Genomic DNA, 14,819 nt, shown 5'->3' on the forward strand with positions numbered 1-14,819 from the left:
AGAGTATAATACTTTAAATATTATTTGAGAATATTTTGAATTTTTAAATATTGGTTAATTTTTTTTCAAAATGGAGAACATTGATTTTAAAAGTAACTCATACTCAGCCTGGCCAACATGGTGAAACCCTGCCTCTACTAAAAATACAAAAAATAAAAGTTAGCTGGGCATGGTGGCACACACCTGTAATTCCAGTTACTTGGGAGGTTGAGGCATGAGAATCATTTGAACCTGGGAGGTGAAGGTTGCAGTGAGCTGAAATTGTGCCACTGTGCTCCAGCCTGAGTGTCAGAGCAAGAGTCTGTCTCAAAAAAAAAAAAAGTAACTCATGCAATAATAATTCAGACAATTCTGAATAGAAGAAAGTGAAAGTCACTTATAATTCCACCCACCAGAAAAAAAATTGTTTAATATTTTGGCATTTGTCTTACCAGTGCATTTTGGCTATGGTGGTTTAATAGATTAGATAATAAATATATACAATTGTGTCTGTTAATATGTTGTGAAATAAATTGTGTGATTTGTTTTTGTAGAGCTCTGATCCAGCCACTCGCCAAATGCTAATTGGTACGGTTCTCCATGAGGTGTTTCAAAAAGCAATAAATAATAGCTTTGCCCCAGAAAAGCTGCAAGAACTTGCTTTTCAAACAATTCAAGAAATAAGACATTTGAAGGAAATGTAAGTAGTTATAAGAGGAACTGCAGGTATAATTTTATTATATAACTTCTGTCCTAGAAACTATAAAGTATTTGTATAGACTATCCAATATAAATTAGTGTAATCTAAAATGCAGATTTCACAGTTCCAGTACACTGTTGGAACTCTGTGTAGAGTTTTTGAAATTGCCCAACAGGATCTTTTTGGGTAAAAATATCTAAATATTTTGTACATGTGCGTAACAGATTCCTTAACTACTTTCAGAGAATGTATAAAGAACTTTTTTTGCATTAGTTCTAGAAACAGTGTGATATACTGAGAATTATATGGGGTTGGGAATAAGATGAAACTAGTTTCAAAATACAGCTTTATGACCAGGTGCAGTGGCTCACGCCTATAATCCCAGCACTTTGGGAGGCTGAGGCAGGCGGATCACCAAGTCTGGAGATTGAGACCATTCTGGCTAACACGGTTAGACCCTGTCTCTACTAAAAATACAAAAAATTAGCTGAGTGTGGTGGTGGATGCCTGTAGTCCCATCTTCTCGGGAGGCTGAGGCAGGAGAATGGTGTGAACCCGGGAGGCGGAGCTTGTAGTGAGCTGAAGTCACACCACTGCACTCCAGCCTGGGTGACAGAGTGAGACTCTGTCTCAAAAATAAATAATAAATAAAAATAAAAAATGTAGCTTTACAGTATTTTTTTTTGGGGGGAGATAGGGGTCTTGCTATGTTGTCCAGGCCTTACTCAAACGACTGGGCTCATGTGTTTCTCCCCATCTCAGCCTCCTGTGTATCTGAAACAGGTACATGTCACCATGCCTGGCCTGCCTTACCAGTTTTTGTTTTGTTTTTGAGACGGAGTCTTGCTCTGTCGCCCAGGGTGGTGTGCAGTGGCTTGCTGTCGGCTCACTGCAGCCTCCACCTCCCAGATTCAAGCAATTCTCCTGCCTCAACCTCCCGAGTAGCTGGGATTACAGGCATAAGCCACCACACCTGGCTAATTTTTTTGTATTTTTAGTGAAGACGGGGTTCCGCCATGTTGGCCAGGGTGGTCTTGAACTCATGACCTCCAGTGATCAACCCACCTCGGTGTCCCAAAGTGCTGGGATTACAGACATGAGCCACCATGCCCGGCCTAAAATTTTGATACATATTACCAAATTGCTCTCTATAGACATTGTCCCAGTTTACATTTGTACTGGCAATATATGAGACTTTGTGAGACCGTATGGTCATCTACATCATTTTTAATCAACTGGAAACTGCCTGATTTCAAACAGCCTTTTGCAAGGATAACCTTCACTTTCAGTAGTCCAACTGTGTGTTTCTCTAGATCTTTTTGGATGCTTTGGTATTAGCAGTTGCTTCCTGGCTTGAAGAATTTCAGCTTCTCTTTCAACCTGCGGCTGCTATTTTGCTTAAGACAATTTTGGCAGAGCTAGCATTGTTAATTTTGTTTTCTCTATTGGACTGGCTCTCTCAGAGCTGACACAACTCTGCTCTGTCAGTCTTGGTAAGCTGGAGGTGGCAGAAACCTAGGAAAGTAACAGCTTATTAAATCTGGTATTAGAAATATTGCACAGTTATATGGTAAATGTGTAGTGTCCTAAAGTCTCAATGTCTCATGAATGTGTTATTATGCTGCTCCCTTGAGCAAGTGAGAAAAATTATAAGTTGTATCTTTTTTTTTTTTTTTGAGACAGAGTCTCGCTGTGTTGCCCAGGCTGGAGTGCAGTGGCTCACTAGGCTCACTGCAAGCTCCGCCTTCTGGCTTCACGCCATTCTCCTGCCTCAGCCTCCTGAGTAGCTGGGACTACAGGCGCCTGTCACCATGCCCGGAACAGTGCTGACCTATAGTTAGCACTGTATTTGTTGTTATCATCATGGTCTTTATACCTTAATGATTTTCTTTTTTCTTTTTGAATCTCGCTCTGCTGCCTAGGCTGGAGTACAGCACCGCGATATCCTCTCATTACAACCTCTGCCTCCCAGGTTCAAGCGAGTCTCCTGCCTCATCCTCCTGATTAGCTGGGATTACAGGCGTGCGCCACCGCGCCCGACTACTTTTTTTGCATTTTTTAGTAGGATGGGGTTTCACCATGTTTGCCAGGCTGGTCTCGAACTCCTGACCTCAGGTGATCCACCCTCCTCAGCCTCCCAAAGTGCTGGGATTACGGGTGTGAGCCACCACGCCCAGCCTATACTTTAATGAGTTCTTATCATCAGCTAAGTGCTTTACATACATTGTTCTATAATCCTCAGACTAACTATGTAAGGTAGTTATTATCTCCTCCTTACAGATGAGGAAACAGGCTTAATTAACAGTGACTTGCTCTTAGTCATATATCTGGTAGTGCAGAGTTAGGATTCAAACCTAGGTGTGATTTTTATATACAAACTGATAAGCCCCTACCACCCTAGAGTAGTTACTAAGATTGGGGAGCTTAAATATAAAGAAGGAACTGGAATAATCATCCTGGGAGGGTAAGTTTATAACAGCAGTTCTCAAAACTTTTGCTCTCAGGACCCCTTTACACTAAAAAATTATTGAGGACTGGAAAGAGCTTCTGTTTATGTGGGCTATATCTATGATTAATTACTGTACTAGAAATTAGAACAGATGTTTATTAATTCATTTGAAATTAACATGTATATTCATTTATTTTGTTGTTGTTATTGAGACAGTCTTGCTCTGTTGCCCAGGCTGGATTGCAATGGCATGACCTCGGCTCACTGCAACCTCCGCCTCCTAGGTCAGTCGATTTTCCTGCCTCAGCCTTCCGAGTGGCTGGGATTACAGGTGCCTGCCACCACGCCTGGCTAATTTTTGTGTTTTTAAGTAGAGAGGGGGTTTCACCATGTTGGCCAGGCTGGTCTTGAACTGACCTCAAGTGATCCACTCCTCTCGGCTTCCCAAAGTGTTGGGATTACAGGCATGAGCCACCGCACCTAGCCTAAAATATATATTCATTTAAAAATATCAATCTATGCTTGTTAACATAACATTTTAATGAAAAAAACTGTTGTAAAAAATATATAATGCATGTCATTGTTTTACGTTTTTTCAGTTTCTTCTTTCTTCTTTCTTCCTTATTTATTTTTTTTTTGAGGTAAGGTCTCTCTCTGTTGCGCAGGCTGGAGTGTTGTGATGAAATTATCACCCACTATAGCCTCAAACAATCCTCCAGCCTCTATTTTTTTCTTTCTTTCTTTCTTTTTTTTTTGAGATGGAGTTTTGCTCTTGTTGCCTAGGCTGGAGTGCAATGGCATGATCTCAGCTCACCGAAAACTTCCGCCTCCCAGGTTCAAGCAATTCTCTTGTCTCAGCCTCCCGAGTAGCTGAGATTACAGGCATGTACCACCATGCCTGGCTAATTTTGTATTTTTGGTAGAGACGGGGTTTCTCCATGTTGGTCAGGCTGGTCTTGAACTCCCCACCTCAGGTGATCCACCCGCCTCGGCCTCCCAAAGTCTTGAGATTACAGGTGTGAGCCACAGAGCCTGGCCGTTTTTTTTTTTTTTTTTTTTCCTTAAAGCTACAGCACCCAATATTCTCAGGTGGTCTCCCATCCAAGTAGTAACCAAGCTCAACCCTGCTTAGCTTCTGAGATAAGATGAGATCAGCTGCGTTCTGGGTGGTATGGGTGTAAACCAAGCCTCTATTTTTGCAAATGTTTTAAAGTATGACTTCATAGAAGATCGTGGATTCTTGTGTCTGCTTCTGCATTCAAAATATTTCTATATTTTATGTCATGTAGCCTCAGAAAATTCAACTGTACTGTCATGAAAGGAAAATGATAAATAATGTATTCATATTGTTATGACATAATTTTGACCTTGTAAGAACCCTGAAAAATTGATAGTTGGGTTTTTTTGTTTCTGCATATTTCTCACGTAAGAAGTTAACCTTCCTATATACTGTCCTTTGATGTTGTAAGACTGTTACTACCTTTCTGTCCATATGACCCTTTTTCCTCTTTAACGTTTCTACTTTCCATTGCTTGGTTTCAGGAGCAATATCTCAATTTTTTTTTTATATCCCAAAGGTATAACTGGGACTCTTCCAATTAGACCATGGTATGAATTAGAGCAAATTATCTGAAATTTGATGTCATGTCACTGTTTCAGTGTTATTTGGATTTTTTTTTTTTTTCAGACAGGGTCTCACTGTCACCCAGGCTGGAGTACAGTGGTGAGATCACAGCTCACTGTAACCTCAAACTCTTGGGCTGAAACGATCCTTCCGCTTCAGCCTACTGAAGAGCTGGGACTATAGTTCCACACCACCATGCTTGTTGTTATTTGGATGTTTTTTAAAAATTGTGGTTAAATACATATAAAAATCACTGTGTTAGGCTGGGCGTGATGGCTCACCCCTGTGATCCCAGCACTTTCAGAGGCCGAGGCAGGCAGATCACGTGAGGTCAGGGGTTCAAGACCAGGCTGGCCAACATGGTGAAACCCCATCTTTACTAAAAATACAAAAATTAGCTGGGCATGGTGTCGTATGCCTGTGGTCCCATACAGGCATACGACATACAGGCATAGTCACTGAGGGGACTGAGGCAGGAGAATCACTTGAACCTGGGAGGTGAAGGTTGCAGTGAGCCGAGATTGCGCTAGCTTGGGCAACAAGAGCGAAACTCCATCTAAAAAAAAAAAAAAAAAAAAAAAAAAGATTACCTTATTAGGTCACGCGTGGTGGCTCATGCCTGTCATCCCAGCACTTTGGGAGGCCAAAGTGGGCAGATTGCTTGAGCCCAGGAGTTTGAGACCAGCCTAGCCAACATGGTGAAACCCTATCTCTACTGAAAATACAAAAAAATTAGCTGAGCATGGTGTTGTGTGCCTGTAATTCCAGCTACTCTGAAGGCTGAGAGGGGAGAATCACTTGAGCTTAGAAGGCAGAGGTTGCAGTGAGACGAGATCGCGCTACTCTACTCAAGCCTGGGTGACAGTGTGAGACCCTATCTCAAAAAATAAGAAAGAAAAGAGATAAAGAAAAAGAAGAAAAAAAATTACAATTTTAACTTTTTGTGGGGATGTGTGTTTGTGATGGAGTCTTGCTGTCTTGCCCAGGCTGGAGTGCAATGGCGTGATCTCGGCTCACTGCAACCTCTGCCTCCTGGGTTCAAGCAATTCTCCTGCCTCAGCCTCCCAAGTAGCTGGGATTACAGGCATGCACCACCACGTCTGGCTAATTTTTGTATTTTTAGTAGAGACAGGGTTTCACCATGTTGGCCAGGCTAGTCTCCAACTGCTGACCTCGGCCTCCCAAAGTGCTGGAATTACAGATGTGAGCCACCGTGCTCTGCCTGTGTTAACCATTTTTAAGGGTATAGTTCAGAGGCAAAGTACATTCACCTTGTTGTGCAACCATCACCTATCTATCTCCAGAACTCTTTGCATCTTCCCAAACTGAAGCTCTGTGCCCTTGAAACAATAACTTCTCCTTTCCTCCTCCCAGCCTCTGGCAACCCCCATTCTACTTTCTGTCTCTGTGATTTTCACTGCTGTAGGTGCCTTATATGAATATTAGTCCTTTTGTGACTGGCCTATTTCACTTAGCATAATGTCCTGAAGGTTATTCAATGTTGTAGCATATGTCAGAATTTCCTTCCTTTTTGTAGCTGAATAATACTGCATTGTATGGAATATGCCACATTTTGCTTATCCATTTATTGGCTGATGAACAGTTGGGTTGCTTATTTGTGTTTTTGTCCTCATTTACTTTTCTAATATTTATACTTTCATATTTACTATCATATTTTTGGCAGGTACCGCTTAAATCTAAGTCAAGATGAAATAAAACAAGAAGTAGAGGACTATCTTCCTTCGTTTTGTAAATGGGCAGGAGATTTCATGCATAAAAACGCTTCGACTGACTTCCCTCAGATGCAGCTCTCTCTGTAAGAAACACATTTTGTTTATATAGTCTTCTTATTTTTAGACCAGGATGCTATTCTGTGTGTTGAATCAAAGTTTTTAAAAGATTGAGCAATTACAATTAGCTGTTTTGCTTGCTTACTTTATAAATTACTGTCCTAAGTATCTTTACATGACAAAAAAGAAACCAGTGAATAGAAAATTTTATTTTCATTATTATAAGATAGCTTATTTTTTATACGTAGATATGTATTTTCTTTTTCTTTCTTTTTTTTTTTTTTTGAGATGGAGTTTTGCTCTGTCACCCAGGCTGGAGTACAGTGGCACTGATCTTGGCTCCCTGCAACCTCCGCCTCCCTGCAACCTCCGCCTCCCACGTTCAAGAGATTCTCCTGCCTCAGCCCCCCAAGTAGCTGGGATTACAGGCGCCTGCCACCACGCCTGGCTAATTGTGTATTTTTAGTAGAGACGGTGTTTCACCGTGTTGGCCAGGCCGGCCTCGAACTCCTAACCTCAGGTGATCCACCTGCCTCGGCCTCCCAAAATGCTGGGATTATAGGCGTGAGCCACTGCGCTCAGCCTTTCTTCTTTTTTTTCTTTTTTGAGACAGAGTCTTGCTTTGTTGCCCGGGCTGGAGTGCAATGGCATGATTTAGGCTTACTGCAACCTCCGCCTCCCGGGTTCAAGCAATTCTCCTGCCTCAGCCTCCCAAGTACCTGGGATTACAGGTGCCCACCACCACACCTGGCTAATTTTTTGTATTTTTAGTAGAGATGGGGTTTTGCCATATTGACCAGGCTGGTCTTGAACGCCTGACCTCAGGTGATCCACACACCTTGGCCTCCCAAAGTACTGGGATTACAGGTGTGAGCCACTATGCCCAGCCTGTATTTTCTTATAAAGTAATCAATTTTTGGCATCCTAATTTTTTTCATTTGATTCTTTTTTTTTTTTTAAAATGAAGTCTCATTCTCTTCCCCAGGCTGGAGTGCAATGGTGTGGTCTTGGCTTACTGCAACCTCCACCTCCCGGGTTCAAGCTATTCTCCTGCCTCAACCTCCTGAGTAGCTGGGATTACAGGTGTGTGCCACCACACCTGGCTAATTTTTGCATTTTTATTAGAGATGGGGTTTCATCATGTTGACCAGGCTGGTCTCGAGCTCCTGACCTCAACTGATCCTCCCACCTCGACCTCCCAACGTGCTGGGATTACAGGCATGAGGTACTACGCCTGGCCTCATTTGATTTTTTCATGTGTATTTCTCTGTGTTACTAGCATATAGTCTGTGTCATGTGTTGACTGTCATATGGATGTGCTATGTATTTAGTATGTTTACCCATTTAATGCTGTTTGGCGTTACGTGTATTTTCAAGTTTTTTTTTTTTCCCTCAAAGTGGCATTATTATAATTTTATAGGGGAGATATGTTTTTTTCTGTTATTCATTCAGCAAATATTTATTGGGTGTCTAATATGTGCCAAGTAATGTTTTAGGTGCTTGGATCATGGTAGCAAAAAAGAAAACAAAACATACAACCACCTACTTTCTGGAGTTTCTATACTACTGCACAGGTAAACAGCAGGGGACCAGACCGTGATTAATGTAGTGCCAAACAATGAGGAGGGTAAGAAGAAAGGGAGAATAGGTAGGTAGTGATGGCAGGGGTATTCCATAGAATCTTCATGGAAGGCCGGGCGCGGTGGCTCACGCCTGTAATCCCAGCACTTTGGGAGGCCGAAGCGGGCGGATCACAAGGTCAGGAGATCGAGACCACGGTGAAACCCCGTCTCTACTAAAAATACAAAAAATTAGCTGGGCGCGGTTGTGGGCGCCTGTAGTCCCAGCTACTCGGGAGGCTGAGGCAGGAGAATGGCGTGAACCCGGGAGGCGGAGCTTGCAGTGAGCCGAGATCGCGCCACTGCACTCCAGCCTGGGCGACAGAGCGAGACTCCGTCTCAAAAAAAAAAAAAAAAAAAAAAAAAAGAATGTTCATGGAAGGCCTTTCTCATAAGGTAGCATTTGAGCAGAAGCTTAAAGGAAATGAAGTAGTGAGACATACAGCTGTCTGTCGGAGGAATGTTCCAGGTAGAGGAAACAGGGCAAAAGCCCTGTGGCTGACACATACTAGCTGTGTGTGCAGTATTTCAGCGAGTCAGTGTGATGGCTAGAGCAAAGTGCAGTAGGAGAAGAGCAGCAGTAGTTGCCCTGGAGCCTCATCATCCTGGTCAGGACTTGGATGCTGCTCTGATTAGAATGGAAGCCATTGGAGGGTTTTTTTTTTTTTTTTTTTTTTTTTTTTGAGACGGAGTCTCGCTGTGTCACCCAGGCTGGAGTGCAGTGGCCGGATCTCAGCTCACTGCAAGCTCTGCCTCCCGGGTTTTTACGCCATTCTCCTGCCTCAGCCTCCCGAGTAGCCAGGACTATAGGCGCCCGCCACCTCGCCTGGCTAGTTTTTTGTATTTTTTAGTAGAGACGGGGTTTCACCGTGTTAGCCAGGATGGTCTCGAACTCCTGACCTCGTGATCCGCCCGTCTCGGCCTCCCAAAGTGCTGGGATTACAGGCTTGAGCCACCGCGCCCGGCCCATTGGAGGGTTTTTATCTGATTTCCTTTTTTTTTTTTTTTTAAAACAGGCAGCATTTTATTTTTCTTTAAATGGGCACAACTTCCATGTATACTAATATTCTCAATGTTGTCTCAATATTTTCAATATTTTGTAACATTTTGTGATCTAAAAAGTTTGCTTTAAGGGTATCCAGGCATGGTGGCTCATGCCTGTAATCCCTGCACTTTTGGAGGTCAAGGCGCTGTGTCAGCTGAGCTCAGGAGTTTGAGACCAGCCTGGCCAACATGGTGGAACACCATCTCTACTAAAAATATGAAAATTAGACAGGCATGGTGGTGGGTGCCTGTAATCCCAGCTACTCGGGAGGCTGAGGCAGGAGGATCGCTTGAACCAGGAGACAGAGGTTGCAGTGAGCTGAGATCATGCCACTGCACTCTAGCCTGGGCAACAAAGCGAGACTCTGTCTCAGAAACAAAAGAAAAGCTTTAAGATTTGTGAGTCAGAAAGATTTGGAGTAGTTAGTTCTTTGGACCTATTCCCTGTGGTTCGAAGGATATAATGAGCCTGGATGTGAATCCCAGTTTGGCCATAATTTGGCCGTATAACTACAGCAAGCTCCGTAAGTTGTGTGTGCTAGTTTCTGCTTTGATCTCATTTACTTTTTTTTTTTTTTCTCTCCTTTTTTTTTTTTGAGACAAGGTCTCACTCTGTTGCCTAGACTGGAGTGCAGTGGTGCGATTTAGGCTCACTGCAACCTCTGCTTCCTCCTGAGTTCAAACAGTCCTTCCACCTCAGTCTTCTGAGTAGCCAAGACTGCAGGTGCACACTACACTGCCTGGTAATTTTCGTATTTTTTGTAGAGATGGTGTTTCGCCATGTCACCCGGGATGGCTAGTCTTGAACTCCTGGACTCAAATGATCCTCCTGCCTTGGCCTCCCAAAGTGCTAGGGTTACAGGCATGAGCCACCTTGCCTGGCCCTCTAATGGGATTTTCATATGTATTTTTAAAATATTTAGTAGTTTAGAAAAAGGCTTGTCTTGATGTTAGAGTTGAGTTTGTTTTTTTTGTTTTGTTTTGTTTTGTTTTTGAGATGGAGTCTCACTCTATCACTCAGGCTGCAGTACAGTGGCACAATCTTGGCTCACTCCAACCTCTGCTTCTCGGGTTCAAATGATTCTTGTGACACAGCCTCCTGAGTAGCTGGGACTATAGACATGAGCCACCACGCCTGGCTAATTTTTGTATTTTTAGTAGAGACGAGGTTTCACCATGTTGGCCAGGCTGGTCTCGAACTTCTGACCTCAAGTGATCCGCCTTTCTTGGCCTCCCAAAATGTTGGGATTACAGGCATGAGCCACTGTGCCTGACTGAGTTTGTTTTTCATATTTTTTATTTCTGTAGTGGTCGTAAATTTTTCACCAGCTTCCTACACTTAGAAAAAAGCTAGAGTGAGTAGATTGTTTAGCTTTTCTTGTGTTTTAAAAATAAATTTACAGCCGGGTGCGGTGGCTCACGCCTGTAATCCCAGCACTTTGGGAGGCTGAGGCAGGCGGATCACAAGGTCAGGAGTTCGAGACCAGCCTGGCCAACATGGTGAAACCCCGTCTCTACTAAAAATACAAAAATTGGGTGTGGTGGCATGTGCCTGTAATCCCAGCTACTCAGGAGGCTGAGGCAGGAGAACTGCTTGAACCGGGACCCGGGAGGTGGAGGTTGCAGTAAGCCGAGGAGATCACGCCATTGCACTCTAGCCCGGGCAACAAGCATGAAACTCTGTCTCAAAAAAAAAAAAAAAAATATATATATATATATATAATATATATGTATGTATGTACGCATGTTTCATTCTTTTCATTCTTTGTTATTTCTTTGGAACAGATTGACATAGGGGATGGATATTGGGCTTCACTATGATAAACTATGTTTATCAAGTAGTCATCCTTCACCTAGTTCCTTGCTTTGCTTTATAATATTTCTGTCATTCTGGTCTCTATCAATGTTCTGTGACACTAAGAAAGTTGATTTTATTGGCCGGGCGCAGTGGCTCATGCCTGTAATCCCAGCACTTTGGGTGGCCGAGGCGGGCAGATCATGAGGTCAGGAGTTCGAGACCAGCCTGGTCAAGATGGCGAAACCCCATCTCTACTAAAAATATAAAAATTAGCTGGGCATGGTGGCGGGCACCTGTAATCCCAGATATTCGTGAGGCCAAGGCAGGAGAATCGCTGGAACCCGGGAGGCAGAGGTTGCAGTGAGCCGAGATCGCGCCACTGCACTCTAGCCTGGGTGACAGAGCAAGATCCCATTTCAAAAAAAAAAAAAATGTTAATTTTATCTTCAACTGCTCCTAATTATTTATCCTCATTTACCCTCCTTTCTCCTCCCTCCCTTTTTTCCCCTTCCTTCCTCCTTTATTTCTTTTTGTCATTTACATTTGCTTGAAATTTTTTTTTTTTTGAGATGGAGCCTCACGTTGTCGCCTAGTCTGGAGAGCAGTGGCGCAGTCTTGGCTCACTGCATCCTCTGCCTCCCAGGTTCAAGCGATTCTCTTGCCTCAGCTTCCTGAGTAGCTGGGATTACAGACGCCTGCCACCATGCCCGGCTAATTTTGGCATTTTTAGTAGAGACGAGGTTTCACCATGCTGGCCAGGCTGGTCTCGAACTCCTGTCCTTAGGCAATCCACCCACCTCAGCCTCCCAAAGTGCTGGGATTACAGGTGTGAGCCACTGCACCCAGCTGCTTGACATTTTAAATTACGGTAGATGTCTATTTTTGTAGTTTTTTTGGACATGAGCTTTTCTTTTACTTTTTGTTAATTGTTTTAGCATCCTGTCTGCATGTTTGCTTGCTTGTTTGTTTGTTTGTTTTCCTTTGGTGGAGTCTTAACCCAAATGTGTTTTTTTCTTTTTGGTTAAAATTAACCCATTGTTTTTACAATGATAAGCATGATTCTCAGAATTCTGGGTTAATAAATTCTGCAAACATTTATTCAATGCTATATATGTGCCAAGGATTATACCAGGTACTGTTGTTGTAGGGATAACCAAAGCCCTCAGGAACTCAGTGTATTGGTGGTAGATGAAAATAATAAAAGTGAAGGGGTTTGCTGGTGGAGAAAATGTAGGTGACAAAAGCAGCATGGAACCCTTGGAGGTAACAGCATATAAGGGACAGAAGGACAGAATAGTATCTGTTGAAGGAGGCTTAGGATAGGTCAGCAAGGGATTTGCAGCCTGGAAGAAGGGCATCATAGATGCTAGGGAAAGAGGGTGGAATTCAGACTCATCTTTGACTTGCAAAGAATCTTTGAAATAAAATCCTACATTTTTTGGTCAAAATACAAAATTATATACATTTTATATACAATGCACTCATGCTGGCTTAATGATGGGGATATGTTTTGAGAAATGTGGTGTTAGGCAATGTCATCATTGTGTGAATGTCAGAGTGTACTTGTGCAAACCTAGATGGTGGAGCCTACTACACACCTAGGCCATATGGTATAGCCAGTTGCTTCTAGGCTACACACTTGTACAACATGTTACTGTACTGAATACTGTAGGCAGTTGTAATAACGGTTAGTATTTGTGTATCTAAACATATCTAAATATAGAAAAGATAGTGTGTTGCATTACCACCATAGCTAGATGTCACTAGGCAATGGAATTTTTTAGCTACATTATAATCTTATGGGACCACCATCCTATGTTGATAAAATCATTGTTATACAATGGATGACTGTATATATAATTTTTCAAGTCACACAGAACTTTTATTGAAATAGATGATGCATTATGCCATAAGGGAAACACCAATAAATTTTAAAGGATCAGTAGTATCTTAGAGACGATATTCTGCAACTGTACTGTAACAAAGTTAGAATAACTTTGATTCAAAGTTAGATAACAGGCCGGGCGCGGTGGCCCAAGCCTGTAATCCCAGCACTTTGGGAGGCCGAGATGGGCGGATCACAAGGTCAGGAGATCGAGACCAGCCTGGCTAATACGGTGAAACCCCGTCTCTACTAAAAAATACAAAAAACTAGCCAGGTGAGGTGGCGGGCGCCTGTAGTCCCAGCTACTCGGGAGGCTGAGGCAGGAGAATGGCGTAGACCCGGGAGGCGGAGCTTGCAGTGAGCTGAGATGCGGCCACTGCACTCCAGCCTGGGTGACAGAGCGAGACTCCGTCTCAAAAAAAAAAAAAACAAAAAAACAAAAACAAAAAAACAAAAAAAAAAAAACAAAGTTAGATAACAAAAGGATATCTAAAATTCTCATGGTTTGTAAACTAAGGAAATGTTGATAAATGTTTTAAAAGGTCAGTCATAAAGGAAATTAACACATTTAGAATAGGTGGTTACATACCAAATTTTGTAGACTATAGCTAAAGTAGTACTTAGAAATTAATTTTTGTTACCATTTAAAAAAATTGTGGTGGCTGGGTGTGGCGGCTTACGCCTGTAATCCCAGCACTTTGGGAGGCTGAGATGGATAGATCACTTGAGGTCAGGAATTAGAGACCACCCTGGCCAACATGGTGAAACCTTATCCCTACTAAAAAATACAAAAATTAGCAAGGCGTGGTGGTGCACGCCTGTAATCCCAGCTACTTGGGAGCCTGAGACAGGAGAGTTGCTTGAACCGGGGAGGTGGAGGTTGCAGTGAGCCGAAATTGCACTACTATACTCCAGCCTCTGCGACAGAGTGAGACTCCATCTCAAAAAAAAAAAAAAAAAAACTGTGGTAATAAACATATAGTGGCCGCGCATGGTTGCTCATAACTGTAATCCCAGCACTATGGGAGGCCAAAGCAGGAGGATTGCTTGAGACCAGGAGTTCAAGATCAGCCTGGGAAACATGGTGAGAACATAGCTCTACAAAAAAAAAAAAAAAAAAAAAAAATTGGCTGGGCCTAACAACTGATGCCTGTAGTTTCAACTACTTGAAAGGGTGAGGCGGGAGGATCTTTTGAGCCCAGGAGGTCAAAGCTGCAGTAAACTGTGTTCGTGCTGCTGCATTCCAGCCTGGGTGACAGAGTGAGACTCTGTCTCAAAATAATAATAATAGTAAAGCCACATTGCTTCTTTTTCCAGGGCATTGGATTTTAGTAACAACTTTAAAAGTTTTTTTTCCCTGTATTCTATTAGGTATAGATGTGACATTTCATAAATAATAAGTTTTGCCTTATTTATAAAAGCATATCTGAATATACACCATGAACAAATAACAGTGAGAGAAGATAAATATTTAAGAAATTTCAGACCAAGTGCGGTGGATCATGCTTGTAATTCCAGCACTTTGGGAGACCAAGACAAGAGGATTGGTTGAGTTCACCATGTTGCCCCACCTTTTGTAGACTCTGTCTCTACAAATTTGAAAATAATTAACAGGGTGTGGTGGTGCACACCTCATCCCAGCTACTTGGGAGGCTGAAAGAGAAGGATTGCTTGAGCCCAGGGGTCAAGGCTACAGTGAGCCGTGTTCATGCCACTGTTCATGCTTGGGCGACAGAGAGAGACCCTGTCTCACTAAGACAGAAAAAAAAAAAAGAAATTTTAGATAAATTATGACTTCTCTGAATTTCACTATTGTGTTCAACGATTCTGGAAGGATGCATATCTTCCATGAGATTATATATGAAGCATCTTGAAATAGTTTTTTTTTTATGAAAAATTGTATGGGGAGGAGGTAAGGGGGAGGGATAGAG

General features: G+C 42.6%; 1 protein-coding gene and 1 pseudogene across 5 annotated transcripts in view; one reads left to right on the forward strand and one right to left on the reverse strand.

Moving 5' to 3' along the window:
• Positions 1–14,819, forward strand: part of DNA2 (DNA replication helicase/nuclease 2) — a 65,620-nt gene that overhangs the window by 7,023 nt on the left and 43,778 nt on the right. For 4 of the 5 annotated variants that reach the window (XM_050805203.1, XM_050805202.1, XM_050805204.1 and 1 more), the window contains 2 exons: positions 534–679; positions 6,437–6,568. In XM_050805203.1, the coding sequence (XP_050661160.1) occupies positions 534–679; positions 6,437–6,568 (278 nt within the window). Of the gene's footprint in view, positions 1–533; positions 680–6,436; positions 6,569–7,527; positions 7,768–14,819 lie in introns of those variants that run through there. The other variant, XM_050805205.1, reaches the window with a different exon arrangement.
• LOC126963423 (uncharacterized) lies at positions 4,193–4,311 on the reverse strand (annotated as a pseudogene).

This window comes from Macaca thibetana, chromosome 9 (genome assembly GCF_024542745.1).
Source record: "Macaca thibetana thibetana isolate TM-01 chromosome 9, ASM2454274v1, whole genome shotgun sequence".
Lineage (NCBI taxonomy): Eukaryota > Metazoa > Chordata > Mammalia > Primates > Cercopithecidae > Macaca > Macaca thibetana.